The sequence below is a fragment of the Zootermopsis nevadensis genome, unplaced genomic scaffold (genome assembly GCF_977971745.1).
Source record: "Zootermopsis nevadensis isolate Lab colony 2312 unplaced genomic scaffold, Znev_1.0 Znev_ptg000010l, whole genome shotgun sequence".
Lineage (NCBI taxonomy): Eukaryota > Metazoa > Arthropoda > Insecta > Blattodea > Termopsidae > Zootermopsis > Zootermopsis nevadensis.
In genome coordinates, this window is record NW_028259142.1 from 10,521,091 (window position 1) to 10,543,490 (window position 22,400).

At 36.8% G+C, this 22,400-nt stretch overlaps 1 protein-coding gene across 12 annotated transcripts in view; it reads left to right on the forward strand.

The window, feature by feature from the left end:
* Window positions 1-22,400, forward strand: part of Dys (Dystrophin) — a 609,234-nt gene that overhangs the window by 580,602 nt on the left and 6,232 nt on the right. For 10 of the 12 annotated variants that reach the window (XM_087346495.1, XM_087346492.1, XM_087346497.1 and 7 more), the window contains 14 exons: window positions 5,589-5,717; window positions 7,568-7,698; window positions 8,045-8,200; window positions 10,717-10,853; window positions 11,431-11,635; window positions 11,750-11,835; window positions 11,965-12,149; window positions 12,524-12,666; window positions 13,225-13,336; window positions 13,428-13,684; window positions 15,422-15,559; window positions 16,583-16,835; window positions 17,495-17,609; window positions 19,087-19,245. In XM_087346495.1, the coding sequence (XP_087202621.1) occupies window positions 5,589-5,717; window positions 7,568-7,698; window positions 8,045-8,200; window positions 10,717-10,853; window positions 11,431-11,635; window positions 11,750-11,835; window positions 11,965-12,149; window positions 12,524-12,666; window positions 13,225-13,336; window positions 13,428-13,684; window positions 15,422-15,559; window positions 16,583-16,835; window positions 17,495-17,609; window positions 19,087-19,245 (2,206 nt within the window). The remainder of the gene's footprint in view (window positions 1-5,588; window positions 5,718-7,567; window positions 7,699-8,044; window positions 8,201-10,716; window positions 10,854-11,430; window positions 11,636-11,749; window positions 11,836-11,964; window positions 12,150-12,523; window positions 12,667-13,224; window positions 13,337-13,427; window positions 13,685-15,421; window positions 15,560-16,582; window positions 16,836-17,494; window positions 17,610-19,086; window positions 19,246-22,400) is intronic. The other 2 variants (XM_087346496.1, XM_087346499.1) reach the window with 2 other exon arrangements.

Sequence of the window (22,400 nt, forward strand, 5' to 3'; positions counted from 1 at the left end):
TGTAATCGGTTAACTCCAAGAAAATCATTATATCAGTAACGGTCATTTGTGTTATATTATAATTAATTTAAATTTAAATTTGTGTCATACTGAACACACAGAATTGTTATACATGTAGTTAAAATAATGTGTGACTTTCGTTTAAAATAAAGTTCGTTGTCGTTTGAACAGAAGCGTGCGGTCTGGACCAGGCAAGACGTTGGAACACTCACGGTTCAGGCCTGGGGCAGATTTAGCTCAAAAATTTATGTAAATTTAAGACGACAGCTAACTACAGATTAAGGTTTAAAATAATATATTTTTAAGTGCATGAGTAGTCTTTAGCGAGGAAAGATCCCTTTGTTGTTTATGAAAGTTTAAATTTAACTTGGGTTGTTGCGCCATGTATAGCGGTAGGTTCCTGTGTTTCCACACAGAGGGCGGACGAAGTTATTATCTGTTTTATGAACTTTGTTTTAATTCTCTACGGCGCCTGATGATTTGTAATTTCACAGTTAATTATGAATCTTAACAGACCAGGAATCCTAATCGGTAAAACCAATGTGGAGGAAGAAGAAGAAGAAATAGTATAAAAACTTTGTTCATAAATGTTATATACATTATTGAATTCGTATTTTGTTTCACTACGAAAACATCCGATCTCTTTGGAGCTACACCCACGTTGTCCACTATTCACCAACTTGTTCTTTTTATTTACGTAATGAATATTTTTCCTTGTCGGTAAAATCATACAAAACGAACGTAACTAGGAAAATACTTACGAAGCTTGAAATAAATGGAAACTATTTACAACGCATTGAGTGGACTTGCTGCCATTTTGTGATCGGATTGCAGCTCCGTACGATGTAAAATGTAATTCGGTAATACGAATATCAAAATATCCTTCGTCACAGCAAACGGCATGTGCGTTTTGTTGCGACGACGTGGACGTCAAAGCAAATACAAGAATGATAATGCGCGATGAGTCGGAAGCGATGTCTGATGTGGTCTGTTTTAGGCTTAAGTGCTGTCTTAGCCGAATGGAACCATGAATATCGAAAAAAATTCAGGGAGCAAAGCAGTTCCCGCCTGGGTCTAGGCTTTGTAGGGCCTACCTCCGAATGTGAGGCGTGTTACCTGCTCCCTGGGCTGTGTCATGCGTTCTCCGTATATTCCCCGATTAATACAATACACAGGTAGAGTTCTCGCTGTACACATTATCTCAAAATAATTCAGGTGACAGCAGACACCAGTGTCCGTTCGCTAGAGTCCTATTGTATGTTTGTATCTTTGCGCCCAATTGTAATAGTGATACCTGACATTGAGGTGTTGAAGACTTTCGACCATGTGGAACGTCACAGTCTTTTTCATTCAAGCACAGTTTATTTGTATATATTTAATGGTGTTTAAATACACGTATCAGACTACAGATGTCAGTAAATGATGGACCGCTGCACTTTCATAAGTTACGTGCGTTTATGTATTTCTACGATAGATCGCACGCGAGTAGAAAGACTGCTATGCGTCTGTAGCACGTGTCGTAAGTTCTCGTGCTAGTTGCTGTGTTGTTTTCTGTGCTGTGAATGTGAAGTCATTGTTTACAAACAATGGAAAGTGACCGGAGATAATATAAAAATTATTACACAAAAACATTTTGTATCAAAACACATAATGATTTCATTTTTGCGGGTATATTCCAAAAGTGAAATATAAAAATAAGGACTTATTGGAAAATATTTTAAAAAGGTAGGGAAGAAGCCGTGAGAAAAAAAGTGGGCTTCAGTGGTGAACTGATGGTCCAAAGGGCGAATGCGTTGTTGTCATTATTATTATTATTATCTAGTCTCATTTTTAAATTTTAGAAACATAACCATGCCACAACTCCCCCTCCCGCCCCTCTTTTCCGTGAATACTGAGATAGATCCATAACATATCAAATACCACTGTCTGTATTGGTTTTTAAGAAATGTTTGAGGTTCAGTATAGCAATCATGATGTGACTTTATGCAGTCAAAATCAAACAGTTGATGGCAAATTTGGTACACAGACCTGTGTTTGTGAGATTGGTGTTCACATCAGCAGGAGAGGTAGGGTTGATTAGTAAAGTTATATAAGGCAGTTGATAAGCCACAGAGAGGAAATTGAGTGGCCTGGTATCATTTGAAGCTGCGCCACGACGTGTTAATTTCCCCAGAAGCTGTCTTGACTGAATGAGTGACAGTATCTCTCTTCCATTCTCTTCTTACTCCATTGTGCTTCTCTAAATGGTTGTAAGAGCCAGGCTGACAAACTTGTGTTGTAGTGAAAGTGAATGGTTTCATCAGAAATCCAACTTTAAAGTTTCATGAAATTGACTGCAAGTTCATTTTTTCATTGTATGGACCAGGTACTATACAACTCTTTTGCTTTGTTATGTTTGTTACATTATAATGAAATAAAATATGGATGGACAAATTTATTTTTGAGCAACAGGTACACATAAATCAGTTAATAATTTATGTAATTTATGGTGCTTTAAGAAATTTATTGTATGAAGTTCAATTGAATATATGGCTACCATTCTTTTGATGGCAGGTTTGAGTAGGAGAACCAGGAGGGAAATTAATAAAATCTAGGGAGCAATATTCACAATGCACAGTCTCTCTTCTGCAGTCACGTCATTTAGAAAAGATCTGGCCTGTGAAATATTTTACAGATTCTGTTACAAGACTCCATTGTGCACCCTAGTCCCAGATTGTCTCATTGTCCACGTCTGGTACATTCATATACTCACAGAAGTTACTGGTGGTACGCGAACTGATTGCCTGTGTCATACTTTGAACATGTCAGACGTCACATTATCTAATGCTGGGCCAAAATTTAATGTACAGTGGCAAAAACTAACTTTACATGTATTGTTGCAAATTCAGTTGAAAAGAGGCATTATCAGTGGTAAGCAGCGCTTTTCTCTTTTTTATCCATTCTACTATTATATTGATTTTGATCCATCATTATCTCTTTCCGGTCCTTTTCTTATTTCTGCCAGTTTCCGTGACGCAAGGAAGTAGAACTGCCTTCTTTGTCACTAATGGTTTTCTTTGTTGCTGAAAACAAGCAAAATGCTACTGTTTAATGAATAATATGTTTGAAAACATGGTTTTTAGCCATCCATCCACTCTTCTTATAAAGATGTATTTATACGTTTCACAAATTCACATCTGAGGATATAGAAAATATACATTTTTCTTTATGACGGGGAGAATTCATGCCTGAGAAGGGATTCAATCCTGGGACCACATTATTTATGTCACCAAGTTCATGTACGCATTAAACCACAGACACTGGGATCAGTTGAAGTCTTGTTAGCGCTGTTGTTTTCATCTTCGGTGCTTGATCCTGTTAATTCAGAGATTTATTCTTTTGCTTCTAGTGAAAGCAGATTATGAAAATGGAGGCTCACATTTGTCTTAAAAATCGCGATATCAGTGAATATGTTTCTCGGTAATCAAGGATTTTTAATTTTAATTTTAATTGCACAGCCATGTCATGTGTTAAGTCCTTGTCGCTGTTAGATTCTCTTTAGTTGTTTTAATCTTTTAGTATTATTACAGATTTTCCCTTTTTTCATTTGACAAAGGTAATAGTTGATATTAACAAGCGGCTGGAATTGTCAAGTGTCAGATCATGCCCATTGAATATGTGGATTCATTCAGTACTAGTCAGTTTGTTATGAAATTATATTGTTATTCGCTATTGTTTCTATTACTCCTAGGAGGAACATTGGGTATCCAAAAGATGCTTTAAACAGACCTTATTCTTGATCAGTTTTCATTTTAACTTTGTTCCATGTTTTGTTACTAAACATGGTAAAAAGGATCAAATCATTTCCATAATCTAGAGAACCAATATTCCAAGATGTCTTTTTTGCAAGTGCATTCTTCGTTATTTTGTTTATTTTAGGTGTATATCCAATCAGCGATAGAGTTACTACATTGCATGCACTCATTAGTTTTACTATTTATTATCTGTTAATGCTGTTACAGTATGCGTAGATTTTGGTTTAAAAGTCAGTTTAGATGAATATGTGGTCATAAAAATAAGTCAGAAGACAGTGGTCATGGTAAGGATAAAATGTAATAATCATGAAATAAAAGAAGTAAAATTAAAGTAAAAAAAAAACTGCCCCATGTAGGCACTTGGGTGGAGGGGGCAGTGGTATAGCTCCTACCCATTCTTGTCCTCAGCACTAGATGGGGGTGAGTGGTCAGCATCACGCCCCGGCCGCGCTTTACTCCCAGTACCCTTTGGATAGGAAGCTGGGTGGGCCCCAGAGCCAGTCTGGATGCAGAGGCTAGAGGAAAAATTCTCTGCCCTCATCAGGGATTGAACCCTGTGTCATCCAGTCTGTAGCCAGTCACTATACTGACTGAGCTACCGTGGCACAAAATAATAGAAGTGGAGAGCTTAAAGTGTTCTGGAAGCAAAATAGTGGCAAATGAAATTTTTACAGAAGAAATTGCAGAAACAGGGAAATTTTATCACCTGGTGAGAGGTGTACTCTCAAAATGGGAAATACCTGAGAAGGAGAAATAATCCATATTAATGTATGAACTAGAAAGTCAGCACATAATAGAGATGAGATTTTTGAGAAATATGGGAGGAGAAACCAAAGGACATGGTATAAGGAATAGGAACACTAGTGATAAATACCTTGGAAGGCAAACAAACAAGTAACAGGTATGAGATGGTGTCTTAATGAATGAAGACAGAATTCCATATAAGGCTTTGAATGTAAAAGTAGAAGGAAAGCACCCGAGAGGGAAACTGAGATCAAGATGGAAACAACAAGTTAAGAAAGATGTCACAGAGAAAAGGAAGGCTATGGGAATAAATTAAGGAGCAGGAGTTGTGGCAAGACACAGCTAGATGAAGAGACTGGTTGCCAGATGGGCTCAATCAATGTGAAAATGTCTTGAGAGGAAATAGAGAAACTTTAGTGTAGACTTGAATATCCAGTTTCATGTAGGTCTCATACATGAAAGAAGGAGGTAGATGGATAGACAGAAACACACTGCACCTTCCAGGAGTTCTTGTCTTCATTTTATGCATCTCATTCATTGATCACTGATAAGACTTTGATGTTCCATGACATTTGTTAGATGTTTAGTCGGCATGATGATGGCTGTATTCTTGGATGTTGCACCATGTAGTCTGGTAGATACTGACTGACATTTCAGAGGAGTAAACTGTCCCCATCATTAGTCATTAATTTATTGAGTTTACCTGGAAATGAATGACATCCTGTCTTTAAAATCATTGTTGGCTGTTTTGTAGGTTATGTAGTAAAACTACTTCAGGATGACACAAGGTGAGGGAATGATTTGGAAGCATTGCTTTAAAGAACATTCCCCCTGAAGGGTCTGAGGAAACCTAGAGAAAGCCTCAGAATTTATCTGTGCCTCATCCTTCCTGGACTTTAACCACGCATCTCCCAAATCAAGTTATATGTTACCATTAAAACCAGTCTAAAGTCATTGGACATATTTATCTTGGAAATGTTGCTTTTCTAATGAAAATTAATTGTGTGGTGTAGGCTGTGTGTATTATGTGCAATTTTTATCTGTTTCCAGAAAATGCGCTTATTCCAAAAGAATCTGGAGGACTTGTCCAGTCGTATATCAGCAGCCGATGCCATGAAAAACAGCTGGCAGACTCCAAATGACATGACTGAAGTGGGTGAAATGCTGGAACAACTACGGGTACAGTCTGATTCTTCATTTTTCCGACAATCAGATGTTGAGTGGTTAGCAAATCTGCTTTGTATTCAGTAGGTCTCAGGTTCAAGTATCAGCTCAGAGACTTACTATTATGGCTGAATTTTTGTTTTTTTCTGTTCCTCCAGGGAATTGCTGGCATTGTACCTTAAAGTATGTCTTGACTACTTCACCTCACTTTTCAATTTATCATTTACAAACATCTTACCCTTGACACTATGCATACAGTGCAGTTGGAAAATGTCCAAATACTTTTTTTTTCTCTTCCAACACTTAAAATATTACAGGATACACAGAAAATTGTACAAATAATTATTAGTTTGTTCACATTCTTAGACCTCAGCATTAAATAGAGGTGAATGTTAATTTTCAAATTGTGGCCTTCTTCATACGTAGGAACATTGTCCCCACTTACCCAATGGATGGGTCCCAGAACTGATGGGGAGAAAAATTATTACCGCCAGCTTTGTCAATAATCGAACCCTAATAATCAAAGTGTGCTTTTCTAAGTTATTCTTCTTAGTTGGTAACATGCGTGGTAGCAGTGTTGAAAATGTTGCTTTGTTTTAATTGTAGTGGTAGACAACTCATTGACCACAAAAAGTGAGGACCAAGACTTGTACATTTTCAAGAGTTAAATTAAATTTTGAACAAACTGCTGCTTCAGTAGCTTTAATGACTTCCCTCCTGTCAGGAGAATCACCGCACACTCAATTTTAAGTTCTGTTTTATTACCGGACTTTGAACAAATTTGTTTTGTAAAGTTTGCTGCTGTCCATATTATTCATTCTTCATCACATTCCAAATATATTCTTTGTAGCTTACTTTCTTAGGCCAGAATTTAAAGTAGGGAAAAAACTGAGGATTCATGAATAATAAATGTTCAATTTGATTATAAAGAACTGAGCAACTTTATTCTTTTGTATACTTGGTTCTTTCCCTCAGAAGGGAACTTTAGCTTGCATTAGAAAATTGAGTTGCTTCAGTTGTACAGGGTAATCAAAAAGTCACACAACCCATTTCTGAAGCATATCCTATTTGTCAAAAAATAAATTACATTTAAATCATAAATGGAAAAAAAAGTTATATTGTGTGTTGGAAGTGTCCACCACTTTCAGTGATGCATGCATTAACACTGAAGGCAGACAGGAATAGGAATGGTTGGTGTCCTGAATGCTTTTAGTGTCACAGGAATGGTTCACCTTACAAGATATTGTTGATTTGTTTGGTGCGGGAGAATTGGGAAATGTTTTCCTGAACTCGGTCTGGAAAGTTAATTGAGAACGAGATGCCAGGTAATGTTTGATAATGAACACGCGTTGCACTTGTGAAAAAGACATCCTTTCACAGTTGACGGAGAGGCATGAGCGCGTTACAGTGTGATGTGACTTGCGTAGTCACAGCAATGTTGCATGTTCATTAATCCAATGAAATTGTATTGAATTGCAACCATCAGTAAATATTTTAATATGGGTTATGCAACTTTTTTTATGATATAGCCATTGCATGTGGCACACATGGGGAGCTGACAAATGCATATTGTTTTGGTTGGAAGGCCTGAGGGGGTAAGACCATTGAGAAGTTCCAGTCATTGGTAGGAGAGTAATACTAAAATATAACTTATGGAAATAAAATGGAAGGATCTGGACTGGATTCATCTGGCTCAGGATAGGGACCATTGGCGGGTTCTTGTGAATGTAGTAATGAACCTCTGTGTTCCATAAAAGATGTGGAATTTATTGACTAGCTGTGCATGTCTGTCAGCTCCTGTAGAAGGACTCTTCTTCATGAAGTGATGAGAGATAATTACAAATAATGATCTTGACTTTTTACAGAAATTTGGTGAACGACTTGGGCCAATACAGAGAACAGTAGAGGATGTTAATGACCAAGCAGCTTTATTTACTTCCAACAACGTTTTAGTTTCACATATCAACCTGAACCGATTAGAGGATCTCAATACAAGGTACATTCAACCGTTCAATTGATTCAATTCTAAATGGTTTTGACGACGGTAGTTTACACTTAAAATTATTTGTTGTCAGGACTTTTTCCATCATTTGTTCTTTAAAATTCATAACATTTCGGAGGCTGGTTCTGCCTCCGTCCTCAGGTGAGAGGTACCTACTCTGTTGGGTCCCTTAGATAGGGCTAGTCTCTGTCACTGGACTAGTTGTTATCTTCTTATCCCAATCATCGTTTGGTCTTCTGATATAAAACCCACAATGTCTTTCAGTCTGACTTTGTATTTCCTAACCTCTGAAGAACTGCTTAAAAGGATGTCATTTCTGCTTATCTGTTTCTTGCTTTAGGTGGAAATTCCTTCAAATGGCTGTGGATGACCGCTATAAGCAGCTCAATAATTTTGGGAAGGAGGGATCCCCACCAAACCAGGGCTTCCTGTCAGCATCCGTTGAGCCTCCATGGGAACGAGCTATCACTGCAAACAAAGTGCCTTACTACATTAAGTATGTTGCTGAATTGCATTTGTAAGGTTACGTCCTGCTGTTTCTCTTAGTTTTCTGGATGTTTTGCTCTTAGTCAAAAGCAGTAAGTAGGTGTTCACTGAATGGTCTGTTAGATTTATAATAAATCACTATAAATACGGTTTAAACATACATGAAAATTAACAGCACTACTGATTAACTGTATTTTCAGATATAAAATGAATGTGTTCATGCTGCCTTCCGTAGAACTTGGTAAATGGTGTTGATATTTTCGCTTGGTATTGATTTAACAAATCCATCTTTTAGTGAGAATTCATCATATTTGGATATAAAGAATCAGAAGGTTACCTTTATTCATTTTCTTACATAAGAAATATATCATACTGAGGCTTCTCATTGTTTTCCTCATTCCCTCGAAGTAGATACCAGTATAATATGATACATAAGTTACGATCACTTGTTTACAGCAATTTTTTCTGAAGGGGGTGCCATTGCACAGCTTCTTCTCATCTGTCATCTTAATCTATAGAACTCACATTCAAGCCCCATATGTCATAATTTTTCTTGTACATTGGAATTGTGAGTTAATAAATCAGACGTTCTGTGTACAGTATCACTAAGTTAAACAATATGATTATACAGGGTATATTGTTGTTATTATCCATTAAATATCAACATAACACACTGTGGTGCTACACCACAGATTTACTTGTAAATTAGAGTGTGGTGATGTTAGGTTTTCTTGTTTATAAGCGTATTGTGAAATAAGCCAACGAGTAGGCATAGTCATGTTCCTAAATACCATACCATGAGGCATATGAAGGCATAGAAGGGGAGTTCAAGAGTTCTGGACAGAAACACCATAGAGCTGAGTGATCTGCTTCATTGTATAGCAGCCTTAAAGTTCTGGAGAAGATTCTGTGATACATATTTAATACTAGGCTGGATAGGGAGTAATTTTGGGTGTGAAGTCAGAGATAGTCACAGTTCTTCTGCCTGGAAATTAATCCTGGTCTTCCAGCTGAAAGTTACTGTTATGAACTATCACTGTTCATTATGGCTTATGTTAAGGCTTATTATGTTTAATCATAAAATCATTAAAATGTCAACCTGTACATGTTCTTCCTTCTAGTTTCATCATGAATACTTATTGATTGCTGATTAGCCCGTCGACGTGGTAGTTTAAATACCCGCATATACTGCTGTCGTGCTGTTCCTGCGGTAGTATTTTTTAAATGCCCGTTTAAATTTTGCTGTAAAATACTCTTTTTTTCATAACTTTTGAACTATATGAGATATAATTATGAATTTTTCACTGAAATCCTCTTAAAAGATGGTTTTATAATCTTACCTTATAAGATGAGATGTGTGAGCAGTGGAAGCAAGTCGATTAGAAGTTTAGTTTCAGAAAAAAACGGAGTGTACAACAGCCGGTTCTTTGAATAGTAAGATCTAAGTGTAGGCTTTTGCACAATGCCCATCAATATAAATAGAGCCAAAAGAACGTAAATTTCGTCCACTGTAATATCTTGCCTCTTCCTAATCCTAGAGCGAAATGTGAGAGGATTGGCACTTTTTGATATTTCTTGCTGAGCATATCTGTTGGTTTGATCAGCAATGTGCTGCACAAGTGCTATATCGAAAATATTTTCGAATAAACTCACGACATCTAGTTCAGCAGTGTCGAACTGGAATCCACATACATTACAAAATGCTTCTCGTGAAGCAGGAAATGAGTCTATATTTTCCCACAAAATCTTGTTGGAAACCACACCTGCATGTACGATGTCGTCCTGTCGACCACGTCTACCATTATCACAATCACTATCGCTAAACACGACAGTTCCCGGTGTCACAAACTGTGTGTAATCAATGTCAAATACACTATCATCGTCCGAACTATATTCACTTATACTATCATCTTCTAAAACTTCATTTAAAACTTGTATTTGGTCTAGCTCCATCAGAGGACAACTAGTCGAAGGGAGAGAGCCCTTGTAAACTACCAGGTCAGGCGTTTATTTTTAGACTGTCCCTTGCAGGTCATTGCAATGTCCCACTGTTGCCACATGTATACACATAGAGCTTTATTTCCACAACTGGCGAGAACAAACCACATCGCGCTGGCGTTATTTATTCCATACTTATGGGCGTTTTAAATTAGGCTTTGAGGCTCGCGTGTTTATACGTAAATCCACAAGAACTTTAATTTAAATGCCCGCGTGTGTACACGTAAAACCACGTCTGAGGGTTAGTTTGCCACTTTCCTCGGAAGTACAGTATGACTTTTAGAACATTTTGGCATCGTTTTCTGTTGTGTGTTGGTTAAAGACAAAGGAAACGTGGTCCTCCGAAACATTGGTACATACCTACAAGTCCACATGGTATCACAACCCACAAGACCAACACTGATATTTGTATGTATTGTATAACTTTGGCTTTTGGGAGAGTGCCACATCATGTCACCTGAAAGCTGAAATTATATGTTGAATTCCAGCTGTGAAAACCTATGGACCTGTATGTATTGTTTGTTTCAGTCATGAGTTGGAAACTACACACTGGGACCATCCCAAAATGATTGAGCTAATGAATTCTCTCTCTGACCTGAATGAAGTTCGCTTCTCAGCATACAGAACAGCTATGAAACTTCGAACCGTGCAGAAACGATTATGCTGTAAGTATATGATGCAAGTAGCTACTTTTAAAGATGGCTGTCTTCTGGGTTGTTGTGCCATGTAGTCTGGTAGAAATTTACTGATTTTTCTGAGGTGTTTGCTGCGTCCATCATCAGAGTGAAGAGTAAACTACTACCAGACTACATAACACAAAAACCGAGAAGACGGCTATCTTCATGGTTGCTGCACTGAGAACTTCCAGTCTCACTTAGCCACTTTTTAACCTTATCTGTAGGGCTGTCACATTAAATTAGCATAAATTAATTCATTAAACATGATTTAATGATCTATCCATTGTCGTGAACTTTTTGGTGATTGATCATAGAAATTAGGCTTCTTCAAGTCTGCCTCCATCATGATTGCCCTGATGATGGAGGCAATAAACACGTCTGAAACGTTGGTCATTGTCTATGAGACTACACAGCACAGTATCCTGTGAAACTACAAGGCACAATATCCCAGAATATGTCTTCTTGATTCAGATACACAGTATAATAATGCCATGTACTTTTTGTAAACTAATTCATTCATGGAACTGCTGGTTATTGGTATTATGCTTTTTATTTTTGTTTTTAGTGGATCTCCTCAGTCTAGCAGCTGCTCTGGAGTCATTTGACTCTCATGGTTTGAGAGCGCAGAATGACAAATTAATTGATGTTCCTGATATGGTGACTGTTCTGACTTCCCTGTATGAATTGATTGCGGCTGATAACCCCAATCTTGTTAATGTGCCACTCTGCCTCGACCTCGCCATAAACTGGCTGCTCAATGTCTATGACAGGTGAGCCATTTGTATTCTCTGCAGACTATGATGAGATAAAGTAAATATCATTTTTCAATATGAATAAATTAGTTTGTCATGTTTGTGTATATCTTTCATCTTATTTCCTTTCAGCCAACGCACAGGACAGATTCGAGTTTTGTCTTTCAAAGTTGGACTTGTCTTACTCTGCAAAGGACATCTAGAAGAAAAGTATAGATGTGAGTATGATGTACTTCTAACAGCTATCAGTTAACCCTTCCCAAGCCACAAATCAAATTTCTCATTTCCAAGAACTTATTATTTCAGTGACAGTAATTTTGTAGCGACTTAAATTGTATGATTTGCAGATTTATTCCGGCTGATTGCGGATCCAAACCGATTAGTGGACCAGCGTAAACTGGGTCTTCTTTTGCATGACTGCATTCAGGTGCCACGCCAACTTGGTGAAGTAGCAGCTTTTGGAGGCTCCAATATAGAACCATCAGTTCGCAGCTGTTTTGAAAAAGCAGGGAAAGATAAAACTTCCATAGAGGTGAATTTTATTTTATGTATAATTAAGTTCAAGGGACTCTGTGGGATCCTTTAAAAATTTGGGAATTACTTACAGTTTTATCCTTGATAATGATTTCTTTCTTTCTCTCTGTCTTATTCAAAATTGTTTCTTTTAACTACTAGTCATGCTTCTGAAGTTAAGGCTGGAATGGAATAATTACATTCCATCATAATCATCCTTTCAACATTTGCATTCCAGTTTATTTTGAAGTGTTGTCTTAAAACTGTTACGTATTAAATATGTAATAGTGCAAGTATGTCTACATTTACTTTCTGATCAGAAAGGTTGTTCCACAAAACAGATTCCAGCCATTAATCTCTCCCATTGTTCTGCTTATGGGATGTATTCTACAGGCCATCCATTTCCTCAACTGGCTGCAGCAAGAGCCACAGAGCATGGTGTGGCTTCCAGTCCTTCACAGGCTATCTGCTGCGGAGACAGCGAAACATCAGGCCAAGTGCAACATCTGCAAGGAATACCCAATAGTAGGGTTTAGGTATGGGCCTGTTGTTTCACTTAAAATTAGCTTTTACACAAAGTGACTTTGATCATTCGTATTGTCTTATTTAGATGTCAATAATCTAATATTCTGCCCAGCGATTGCCACTCAGTTTCCACAGAAACTTCACAAAACTTAGTATATTCCAATTTTAGACATACATTTTGCAGGTTTAAATTGTACTTAAATATTCAGCTGTGAAAATATTAGTAAAGTAGACTCCAGAGTATCTGGGATAATGAAGGGGAGAAGATGCATAAATAATCAAAAAAACATTTATAATCAAAATATTTTGTTTAGTTTGTTCACAAAACATCAGAAACACAGCTGATGTTTGTTCTGAGAAATAGTTTGTAAGTAGTTGCTTGGTTTTTGTGATGCAGTATTTTCTCAATGTGTATACTGAACCACAACTGTAGGTCAAGGTAGAAAATTAGGGTTTTAAAGTAGATTGTGGTAATTAGGTGAACTGCATAAATTTACTTAAATTATTAAAAGTATGAATTTGCAGGTAGAATGATAAAATTATTTTACACACATTGTGTTCTGTTTCAGATATCGCTGCTTGAAGTGTTTTAACTTCGACATGTGTCAGAATTGTTTCTTCTCAGGGAGGAAAGCAAAGAACCATAAACTTACGCACCCTATGCAAGAATATTGCACAGCTGTAAGTTGGTCTTATTGTTTCTCAATTGTTTATATAATGTTGTAATAAATGTGTAAGAAATTAAATGTGTTCACTTTGTTGTTTTACAAAGACTACTTCTGGTGAAGATGTCAGGGACTTCACAAGAGCACTCCGCAACAAGTTTAAGTCAAAACGTTACTTTAAGAAGCATCCTCGAGTGGGTTACTTGCCTGTGCAGACAGTGCTAGAAGGAGATGCCCTGGAGAGTCCTGCTCCCTCACCTCAACACTCCACTCTCAGCCAGGACATGCATTCACGACTAGAAATGTACGCATCGCGGCTCGCAGAGGTGGAATTGCGCACCAGGAGTAATTCCACCCCTGACTCGTATGTATCACATAAACACACACCTGCACAGTAATGTACAGAAATTATAAAGATTTAACAAAGAGGTAAATACATAGAGAAATGTTTCTTTGATGCCTAAGTGTTGCAGAAAGATGAAAGCAGTACAAAACTTTAAAACTTATTCATGTACTTCATATTGTGTGAATGACGTGAAATAAATTCATAATTACTTGTTTGTTTACATGTTGCACTTGCTGTGGTTAATGTAGTAAGGAAAGTGTCGGTGGTAGAAATGGTATCAATTCTAAATTTTTAATGTAATTATCCATTTTAACTGATGATATTTTTATAGAATGTATGTGGTAGAGATCGTGGGATTGGTGATTACATCTTCGTATGTATATTATAAATTGCACAGAGCACAGGAAGTTTTTATATAGACCTTTTTTGAATTTTGTATACCATTCTTTCTATATTATTTCCTCTGAAACAGTTTACTTTTCTTTGCTGTGTACGTCACTCTGCAACAAAAGACAAGTGGTTACAATTTTCTTGCTCATATAACTAGAAGCGATAGAGAATACAAGTGACATCATAATCCCAATTTTTAGAACATGGGTTTTCTCTAACTTTTATTACTTACAGTTATTTATAACAATTCTGTTAAGTAGCGACACAAATATGCCTGTCTAATTTGGAGAAAAGCATGAATTAATGTTCATGACTTTTCCCAGATATAAGACTAGGATTGATGGTAAGAGAAAAATGAACACTTTACTTTTCTTTGAAATTTATATTAGTTGGAAGACAAGTTGGTGGAGTAGGAGGCTGGTGTTGAGCTGCAGCCACAGATGTCATTCTTCTCAGTGTAGACTGATGGATTCTGAAAACCTTGTTAAAGACGCTAACCTACGAATTCATATTTTGAAAAATAAAATTACTAGTCCACAGTCTGGTTTGAACATAAAACCTTTTAAGTCTCAATGCCGATGAGCATGAAATCACGAGAGAAGAAACGCAATGCCTACCTCCTACACACTTCTAGCCTCACCAGTAAAGCACAAATAATACAGTGATAATGTGGACGATAATAAGCTGATATCATTTGCTTATTTCTCGTTAACATAAGTTACTGGATTTAACGTGCTTTACAGACAAATGATGATTATACATTTGCTGTTGAATTTAAAATCTACGTATTTCAGTATCTATTACAGTTGCTGTTGGTGAATTTGATGTGGAAACCTTGAAACATATAGCCCTAGACGGATAACATACAGCTTCATAGTTTATGAGTTTATGAGTTGTTTGAATATAGCATATGCATTAAAAATACATATCCTGATAATTACAACTTGAACTTGTATATTTGACCTTCACATCATGTATCCTATCAACTTGTGTACTAGCAAATATGGATGTCCAAACAAAGTATAGTCTTTCTTTGCCTTCATAATGTTATAGTCACATATCTTGGAAAAGTCCCCCCCCCCCCCCCAAATAACAGACATGTTGGTGCCTTTGCTTAACAGACATAATGACATAAATAAATGCAATTAACAGAAGGTGGAGCAAAGCCACTTATGGACAAATACAAATAAATTATGAATGATTGGTATTATGATGCCAGCTGTATGTTTACATCACTTCAGGTTTTGGACTTTTTGAAATTTTAAATACTTGATTTTTGTTGCACAGAATGTACACATAACCATCACAAGGTTACCATGCAGTAGCAATACAATCTTTTTGAGAGTTATTTTGTTTATATCACAGAGATGATGAGCACCAGCTGATTGCCCAGTACTGTCAGTCACTGAATGGAGGTGATACAGTTCCAGTGCCCCGCAGTCCAGTTCAGATTATGGTTGCCATCGACCAAGAACAGCGTGAGGAATTAGAAGCCATGATACGGTAAGTACGTCACACAGACAGTTTGACAAGTCAGCTTCCAAATTTCTTCTCATTCTAAATTCTGCCAAGTATAGGTCACATGAGCTAGTTGGTGCAATCATCAAATTTATTTTGGATTTATGTGCTAAGATGATACATTCATAAATTAATATTTTTGTTGTTATTTTTTGGCCATTACCCTTCATAATTTTTTTAATATTGGGCCTAGTTGTCTGAAGTCTTCTAAATCGTCATTTTCCTCTTATTTGATATTTTATTTTTTGGCATGATGGAATCCTAACAATGTTATTACTTGTTTCTTCAAAGTTGTAGTGGTATATAAATTATTTACTTCATTTTTGCCATGGTTAAGAAATATATGTTGCTATCTCATGAAATGGATTTCAGCTGGTCTTTACTCATCAGTCTTCCTCATTGTGTTAATTTGGTCTAACGGTTCTCTTATAAATTTTTATTCTTGATTCTTGTGTGTGTCACATCTGTAATTGACCTTATGTTGAGTGACCAAGTAACTGTAGTCGATCACACATGAAGAACCCCGCTATTGATTACACTGCAATTGGCCACAAAATTCTGAAATTCTCTTATTCAGCTCTTGCTGAGTTCTCTTTTATGGTTCATAGGTTTTGTTTGTGCCTAGCTAACTCAGTGGATTAATTAGGAACAGGGTAAGGCCATAGTGAAACAGAGGGCAGGTTGGTAGGTGACAGGGAGAGGTAAGTTTCTGGTTTGAATTCAAACACTGTTCTGCACTTGTTGGAATCTCCAAATTCACAGGTTTATAATACAATTAATCAGTGGCTTGGAAAATTATATATTTATTATTATTATTTTATGAAGCTTTATAGTTTGCATGGAATTTTTGGACTTTTTCCATTGTCTTGGTTGTTTTATATAAAGAAAATTCCAGAAACTGGCTCTCTTCCTGTTTTAGGAACCTAATGCAGAGTCCATTAAAAAGGACTAATCTCATTGTTTTTAACTTTGATAAAACAGAGTACTATTGTGAATATAATTTCACAGTGAATTGGAGGAGGAAAATGCATCCCTTCAGGCAGAATATGAGCGCTTGCGAGCCAAGCAGACACCTGGATCAACGCCTGAGGAGTCCGCACATCTGCCTGGTGGCCCAAGGCCTCCTGAGTGTGAATTGCTGGCAGAAGCAAAGCTGTTGCGCCAGCACAAAGGCCGACTCGAGGCTCGCATGCAGATATTAGAAGACCATAACCGTCAGTTGGAGGCTCAGCTTCAGCGACTTAGACAGTTATTGGACGAGGTAAATGTATACAAACTATAAGTTTGGGTTTAAGGACGTAATCTCCTTTTGAGGACGTGTCCACACTATAACTGTATATAGACATACAGATGCTGAAGAAATATTAACATCACTCAATCTGCCATCTACTGAGTGAGTCACCAATGAAGTAGGATTTGGGGTTAATCTTGCGTGGATGAGAGCTATGATGACAGATTTTTGTGATTTTCCTCTGTCCCTCCAGGTGACCTTACTGTTTTGTGTACTGTGGTTGCTTCTTCCCACCTTATTATTCATACTTGTCACACATAATTTTATAATTTGGCACTACCTAATCACAGTAGTTGATATAGCATTATAGAATATCCAGGTAAATAATCTGCGAGCTTCAAAGCTGTCTGGTGTCAGTTAAGCTACCTGATAGTGGAATAGAAAACTTTGTCAGCTAAATATGTATTTTAACTTTTTTTGCTACCCTCAGTAACTATAAAAATGGGATGGAAAGTACATATTTTTGCTTTTCAGGCCAAAGTTTATGGTGTCACTGATATACTGATTGTATTGGATTGTGTCAGCCTGACAACTGAGTTTCTTGAATGGCACTGAGGTTTTAAATTTATTCTTTCTGATTTATGATATTAGGGTGATCACAAGACATGAATGTTCTGTTCTTTCCACAGCCGAGTTCCAGTTCTCCTTCCAAGACAGGAACTCTGCAGACCCGATCTGTGACAGCATCTCAGTTGGCCACAGATTCACCTGCTAAAATGAATGGGCATTATCATGACTCTGGAAGTAAGCACAAACTTTTAAGTAATAAAAAAAAATTCTAATATAGGGTGTGTTAGCTGTAGCACCTATGAGATTGATCGGTGCTTGCATACCAAAAATGCTTGAAAGTGTTTATTTTTATTGTCTGTTCCATGTTTTTAGACAGAAATAAACTCAAAGTACGTCACATTTATAGAATTGCTTCTGACCTGAATATGCTTACATAATTCATGCCTGGATTTGTATTCAAAAAGCATCCATTCTGTAATGTACATTACAGGAGGTAAGAAGTACAGAAATGTTGACATACTTATTAATATGTGCTGATCAGCCAGGTATAATAAAAAATGTTGCCAAGAAAATGTATAAAATGTGAGACAGGTTTATGAATAGTTGAATGGTAGATTGAAATGTGCATATAATGAGTTCTCAAAAGCAGCAGTGAACTTTTATTCACTCAACCATTCACAAACTCTGAAAATATGGAGCAATTATGTTACTGTGTATTTTTATGGGTTTTGATGTATAAGATTTGTTTAAATTGCTATATTTTAAAACAAGTTTTACAAGGGGGATTTGCAAGAGCCTGATTTGTTTAACAGTAAAATTTTGAATTCATGAAGCATATTTTTAACATAAATCAGTTGCTCTTGTTTTCTTCCATTGTGCCTCTTGAAGCAACTGTTTTCTTTCCTAAATTAATGGTTAGAGGCATGAAGATAATCATGATTTTACTTCTTTACCTATACCCCCCAGAAAATACTACTGTAACTGTTGCAGAATATACAGCAATAACACTATGATGCAAAAAGCACCGATTGTTGGATAGAAAGTTGGTTATGAGGTTTGATAAGTTGGTTGGAACCACCACGGTGGTCTAGCAGTTAGAACGCTAGCCTTGTAAGCCTGGGGTCCCGGGTTTAATTCCCGGTGGTGCTCAGATTTATAACTTGTGTTGGGCCAGGCCGTGGTCTAGGCAACATGGAGTTTTCCTCCGGGGGGCTTCCCGGTTTCTCCGTGGCATCCCAACAATTACTCCATTCACACAGAAGAAGGAAATGGCAAACCACTTCTGTATCACCTGCCTCATAAGCATGTGAACAGATTCCTGTCAACCTGAAGAGGATGGAAGGATCCTGTTCATAATGTTGGTTGGAATAAAAAATGAGCAAGTTTCTGTTATCAAGAATTATATCTCCGTCAGTCTTTGTTTAGCCATCAACCAATGTTTTTCTGAGAATTCTCATGTTTGTTATCATATCTTGTTGTGTACCATGCTTCCTCACTTAATATCTAACTTATTCCGTATAAAAATGAAGTTATTTCTGGTCTGGCTGGTTGGTGGAAACCCCTCTTATTCTCTGCTCCACAGTTTAGTTCTGTATGCAACTATCTGTTTCTGGGTTCATATTGGCACTTCAGTAGTGTTGTAGTGGATAGTGCTGGGTTTCCATTGCTTGCTAGTTAGCCCACTGTGCTTGTTGCATATGCGTGTGTGTAGGTGGGCGCTGGGTGGAAGGTGGTAGGAGCACGCTGGATCGTGTTGGCGATATGCGACCACCACCTCCTCCAGTTTCACACAACATGGCAGCTGCAGCCACCGGCACATCTTCCTCTGTTGCTGCTGCTCAGAATGTAGGCAATCTGCTACACATGGCAGGTGGGTGCTGTACGGTTCCTTCTTACATCTTGTATGTTCTGTGTTAATCAGGATAACTTTCATTGACCCAGACACAACATTATATAAAATCTTACTACAGTAAGTGTTGCAGTATTTGGAATGAAGAGAGAATCTTTAGTCATATAGTGTAGATATGGATTGCTTGGCTGGAGTTCTTAAACTAAACATTCAGCTCTCAACTCATTGAATTTATTTGAGTTGATTTAGGCATAATTTGTGACATTTCTCTTTCTCACCTTTCCTCCTGTTTGTTTTTACATTCTGATCTCTTCCCAAAATCATTTTTTTGCACTGGCAGATTGGTTACAGTGGGATAACCTCAGATATTAGCCATTTAGTTTTTGGAATGATTTTTATATTTCCAAGTTCTGCTGCCTGTAACAAGTGTTTTTGTGGTGTCACTTTTTCATGCTGTTATGAATTCTTGTTGTAATGGATTTCCACTACATTTTCTTCTTGTCTGAATTTGTTTTTGTCATTAAACACTAGCATTACAGTTTATCCAAGAAACATTATACTTTATTTATGAAGATTTTATTATCCTGTAATTATGTTCATGACGTGCTTATTTGATGGCCTTGACAGTGCTTTTATTTGATGTGTTTTCTATTAATTTCTGTAATGATACTGGAAATTTTGATCATTTGCGAGAAAAATTGTGTCTACCATGTGTTTGTCATTATGGCATGTGAAAATTTCTTCCATAAATTGTGATCATGTGAACAAAATAATAAATATTCTTCCAGTAATAAGTATGATAATTTTAAGATGGAATATGTTCAAAATTTAAGAGTCTTTGAAACCCCCCCCCCCCCCCCCTCTCTCTCTCTCTGGGTGCTATTAAATATATTTCCCAGTTTTAAATTTAAAAAGGTAATATGGTGTCTTCTTGATTAAGTATGTAATTTTATTGATATTACTGTTTGAGTGTGGTTCAGTTGTAGTCTGTGTTGAGTATGACAAAGATGGTTGCTACAGCAGAGGTTTGCACCAAGGACAAGCAGCATTAATGCCTAGTCTTTCAGCAATTTCCACAGAAGTTTTCCTACTGTTTCCAAGAATCATTGCTTGAGCATTATTCATGTTTTATTTATTTGTGAATATGGATGAATGGCCTTACTTGTTTGCAGCAATAACACTGGTTCAGCTGCTTATGTAAGCATTTCAGTCTATTCACTCACATGTAATTGTGACAAGTTCTGTCCGTATTTGGCAACTAATTGCCAATGGCTCTCTTCTCTTTTCATTTCTTCAGGCACTAAAACTGCATTATTGCATGGTCCTTGCACTTATTGCAGACCTCTGATAGAGCAGTCAGCTCTATAAAGTATGTGCTTTCAATTATTATTGTATTTTTATTATTTCCCCAACATTTACTTTTTGTTGTGTGGAATGTATCCTACACAAATATCAACTTATGTAACCTGGCACACCACCAGATGCATTCCTTTGTCAGACAAGTTATACAAATAACAACTTCTTGTCATTTTAGTATAAGGGTTGTAAAACAAACTGGTACCCATTCACGACATGTATTTAGCTTTTGATTTCGTGATGAATCATTGGAGTTAGCATGCGACTTTTTTAACGTACCTACAGTTTTCATCTGAAACATTTTGTTGGCATGTTGAAAACCCTGCGGAATGCCTATTAAATTACTCCATCCATCAATTTGGCCATCTGTATTTCTGCATGTAATATATGAATGGCTGAATAGGTTACCACAAAATTTCATTTTGGGGGATTTTAACAGAAAGTTGTCAAAGCATTTCAACATTCTTATAGATTGAATAGTTTTAATAACCACTTTATATATTGATATATCCTTATTTCTTAGCAGCGTTGAGCAAGTTGTCAAAAGTGTATAATGTTTTCTTTGAGGGAGGAACTGGATTTATGGAATGATTGTTAACCGCACCTGGACATTTTGTATCTTGTCAGGACTTCAGTGATTTGTCCCCCACACACACAAAATATGGCAAGGATGCATTTCTGTTTTTATTCCTCAGAGATGCATTTGTATAGTCTTTCGGACTTCAGGTCACTGGTTGATGACCCATGTAGAAACGAATGCAAAAAATTTACAGTAAAGATGTGTAGAGGTGAGGTTAAAGGACAGTTGTATGTGAAAAACTAGACTGTTTTACTGGGTCAGGAACTAGAAAGTTTAATGGTAACTGCTACTACAATGGCATGAGTTTTGAATTATAAATTCTTGTATTTATTTGTGAAAGTAATCATTTTCCCTCTTATTTGAAGAAGGTGTATACAACTTGTCTCAGAACCTGTGCCCAGATGTTGCATGAATGTCACTCTTTCTGTCTCTCATGTAAAAAACTCTTGAATGTTTCCAGCCCAAGCTTTCCAGTTCTTTAATTTCCAAAGGATAATTATTTACCTGCGTGATTACTTTCTGTCCCTTCAACATCGTCACTGTTCTGCATTAGCACAAAATACTTGAACAATGGTTTTTGTATTGTACCATTCTGTCACCTGAAATAAGTGCACAAAACTGCAGTGATGCTGGTCAGTCATGTGATATATTAAGAGTTGCTATTGTTTGATGATTTTATTCACAGTACCAAGAGAACTTAAGCATCATCATTTGAGTGTTACTACTTACGCGTGGTCAAGCTGACCGTGCTTTACTGCTAAACCATTATCCCCAGAGTTACATCTGGGTGGCTTAACCATTGTACAGGGGTTTACATCTGTTCCCATGAAAAATATTATAGTTAAGATTAAGGCAGTTCTAAATTTTATCTATCATAATTAGTAGACAAACTAGTGTTATTTACATTTATAATCTTTAAATGTACATATTCAAATATATACGTTTATGTCAGTTAATACAACTACAGTATTTTATATTATTTATAGCACATGTTTTATAATTTTTCATCTGATTTTTATGGTTTTTAATTAACATGCTTTAAACATTACTGCTATGGTTGCACAGGTATAATATTTCATATTTTTAACATATTACTACTATATTTGCACCGCCATTGGATCGCACTATCGGCTGCCACTAACCATAACATTACTGTCTAAACCAGGGGTTCTCAGCCTGCAATCTATCAGTGTGTTTGTGTAGGCTGTGTACTTTTATGTAACACAGTTGCAAATAGCTT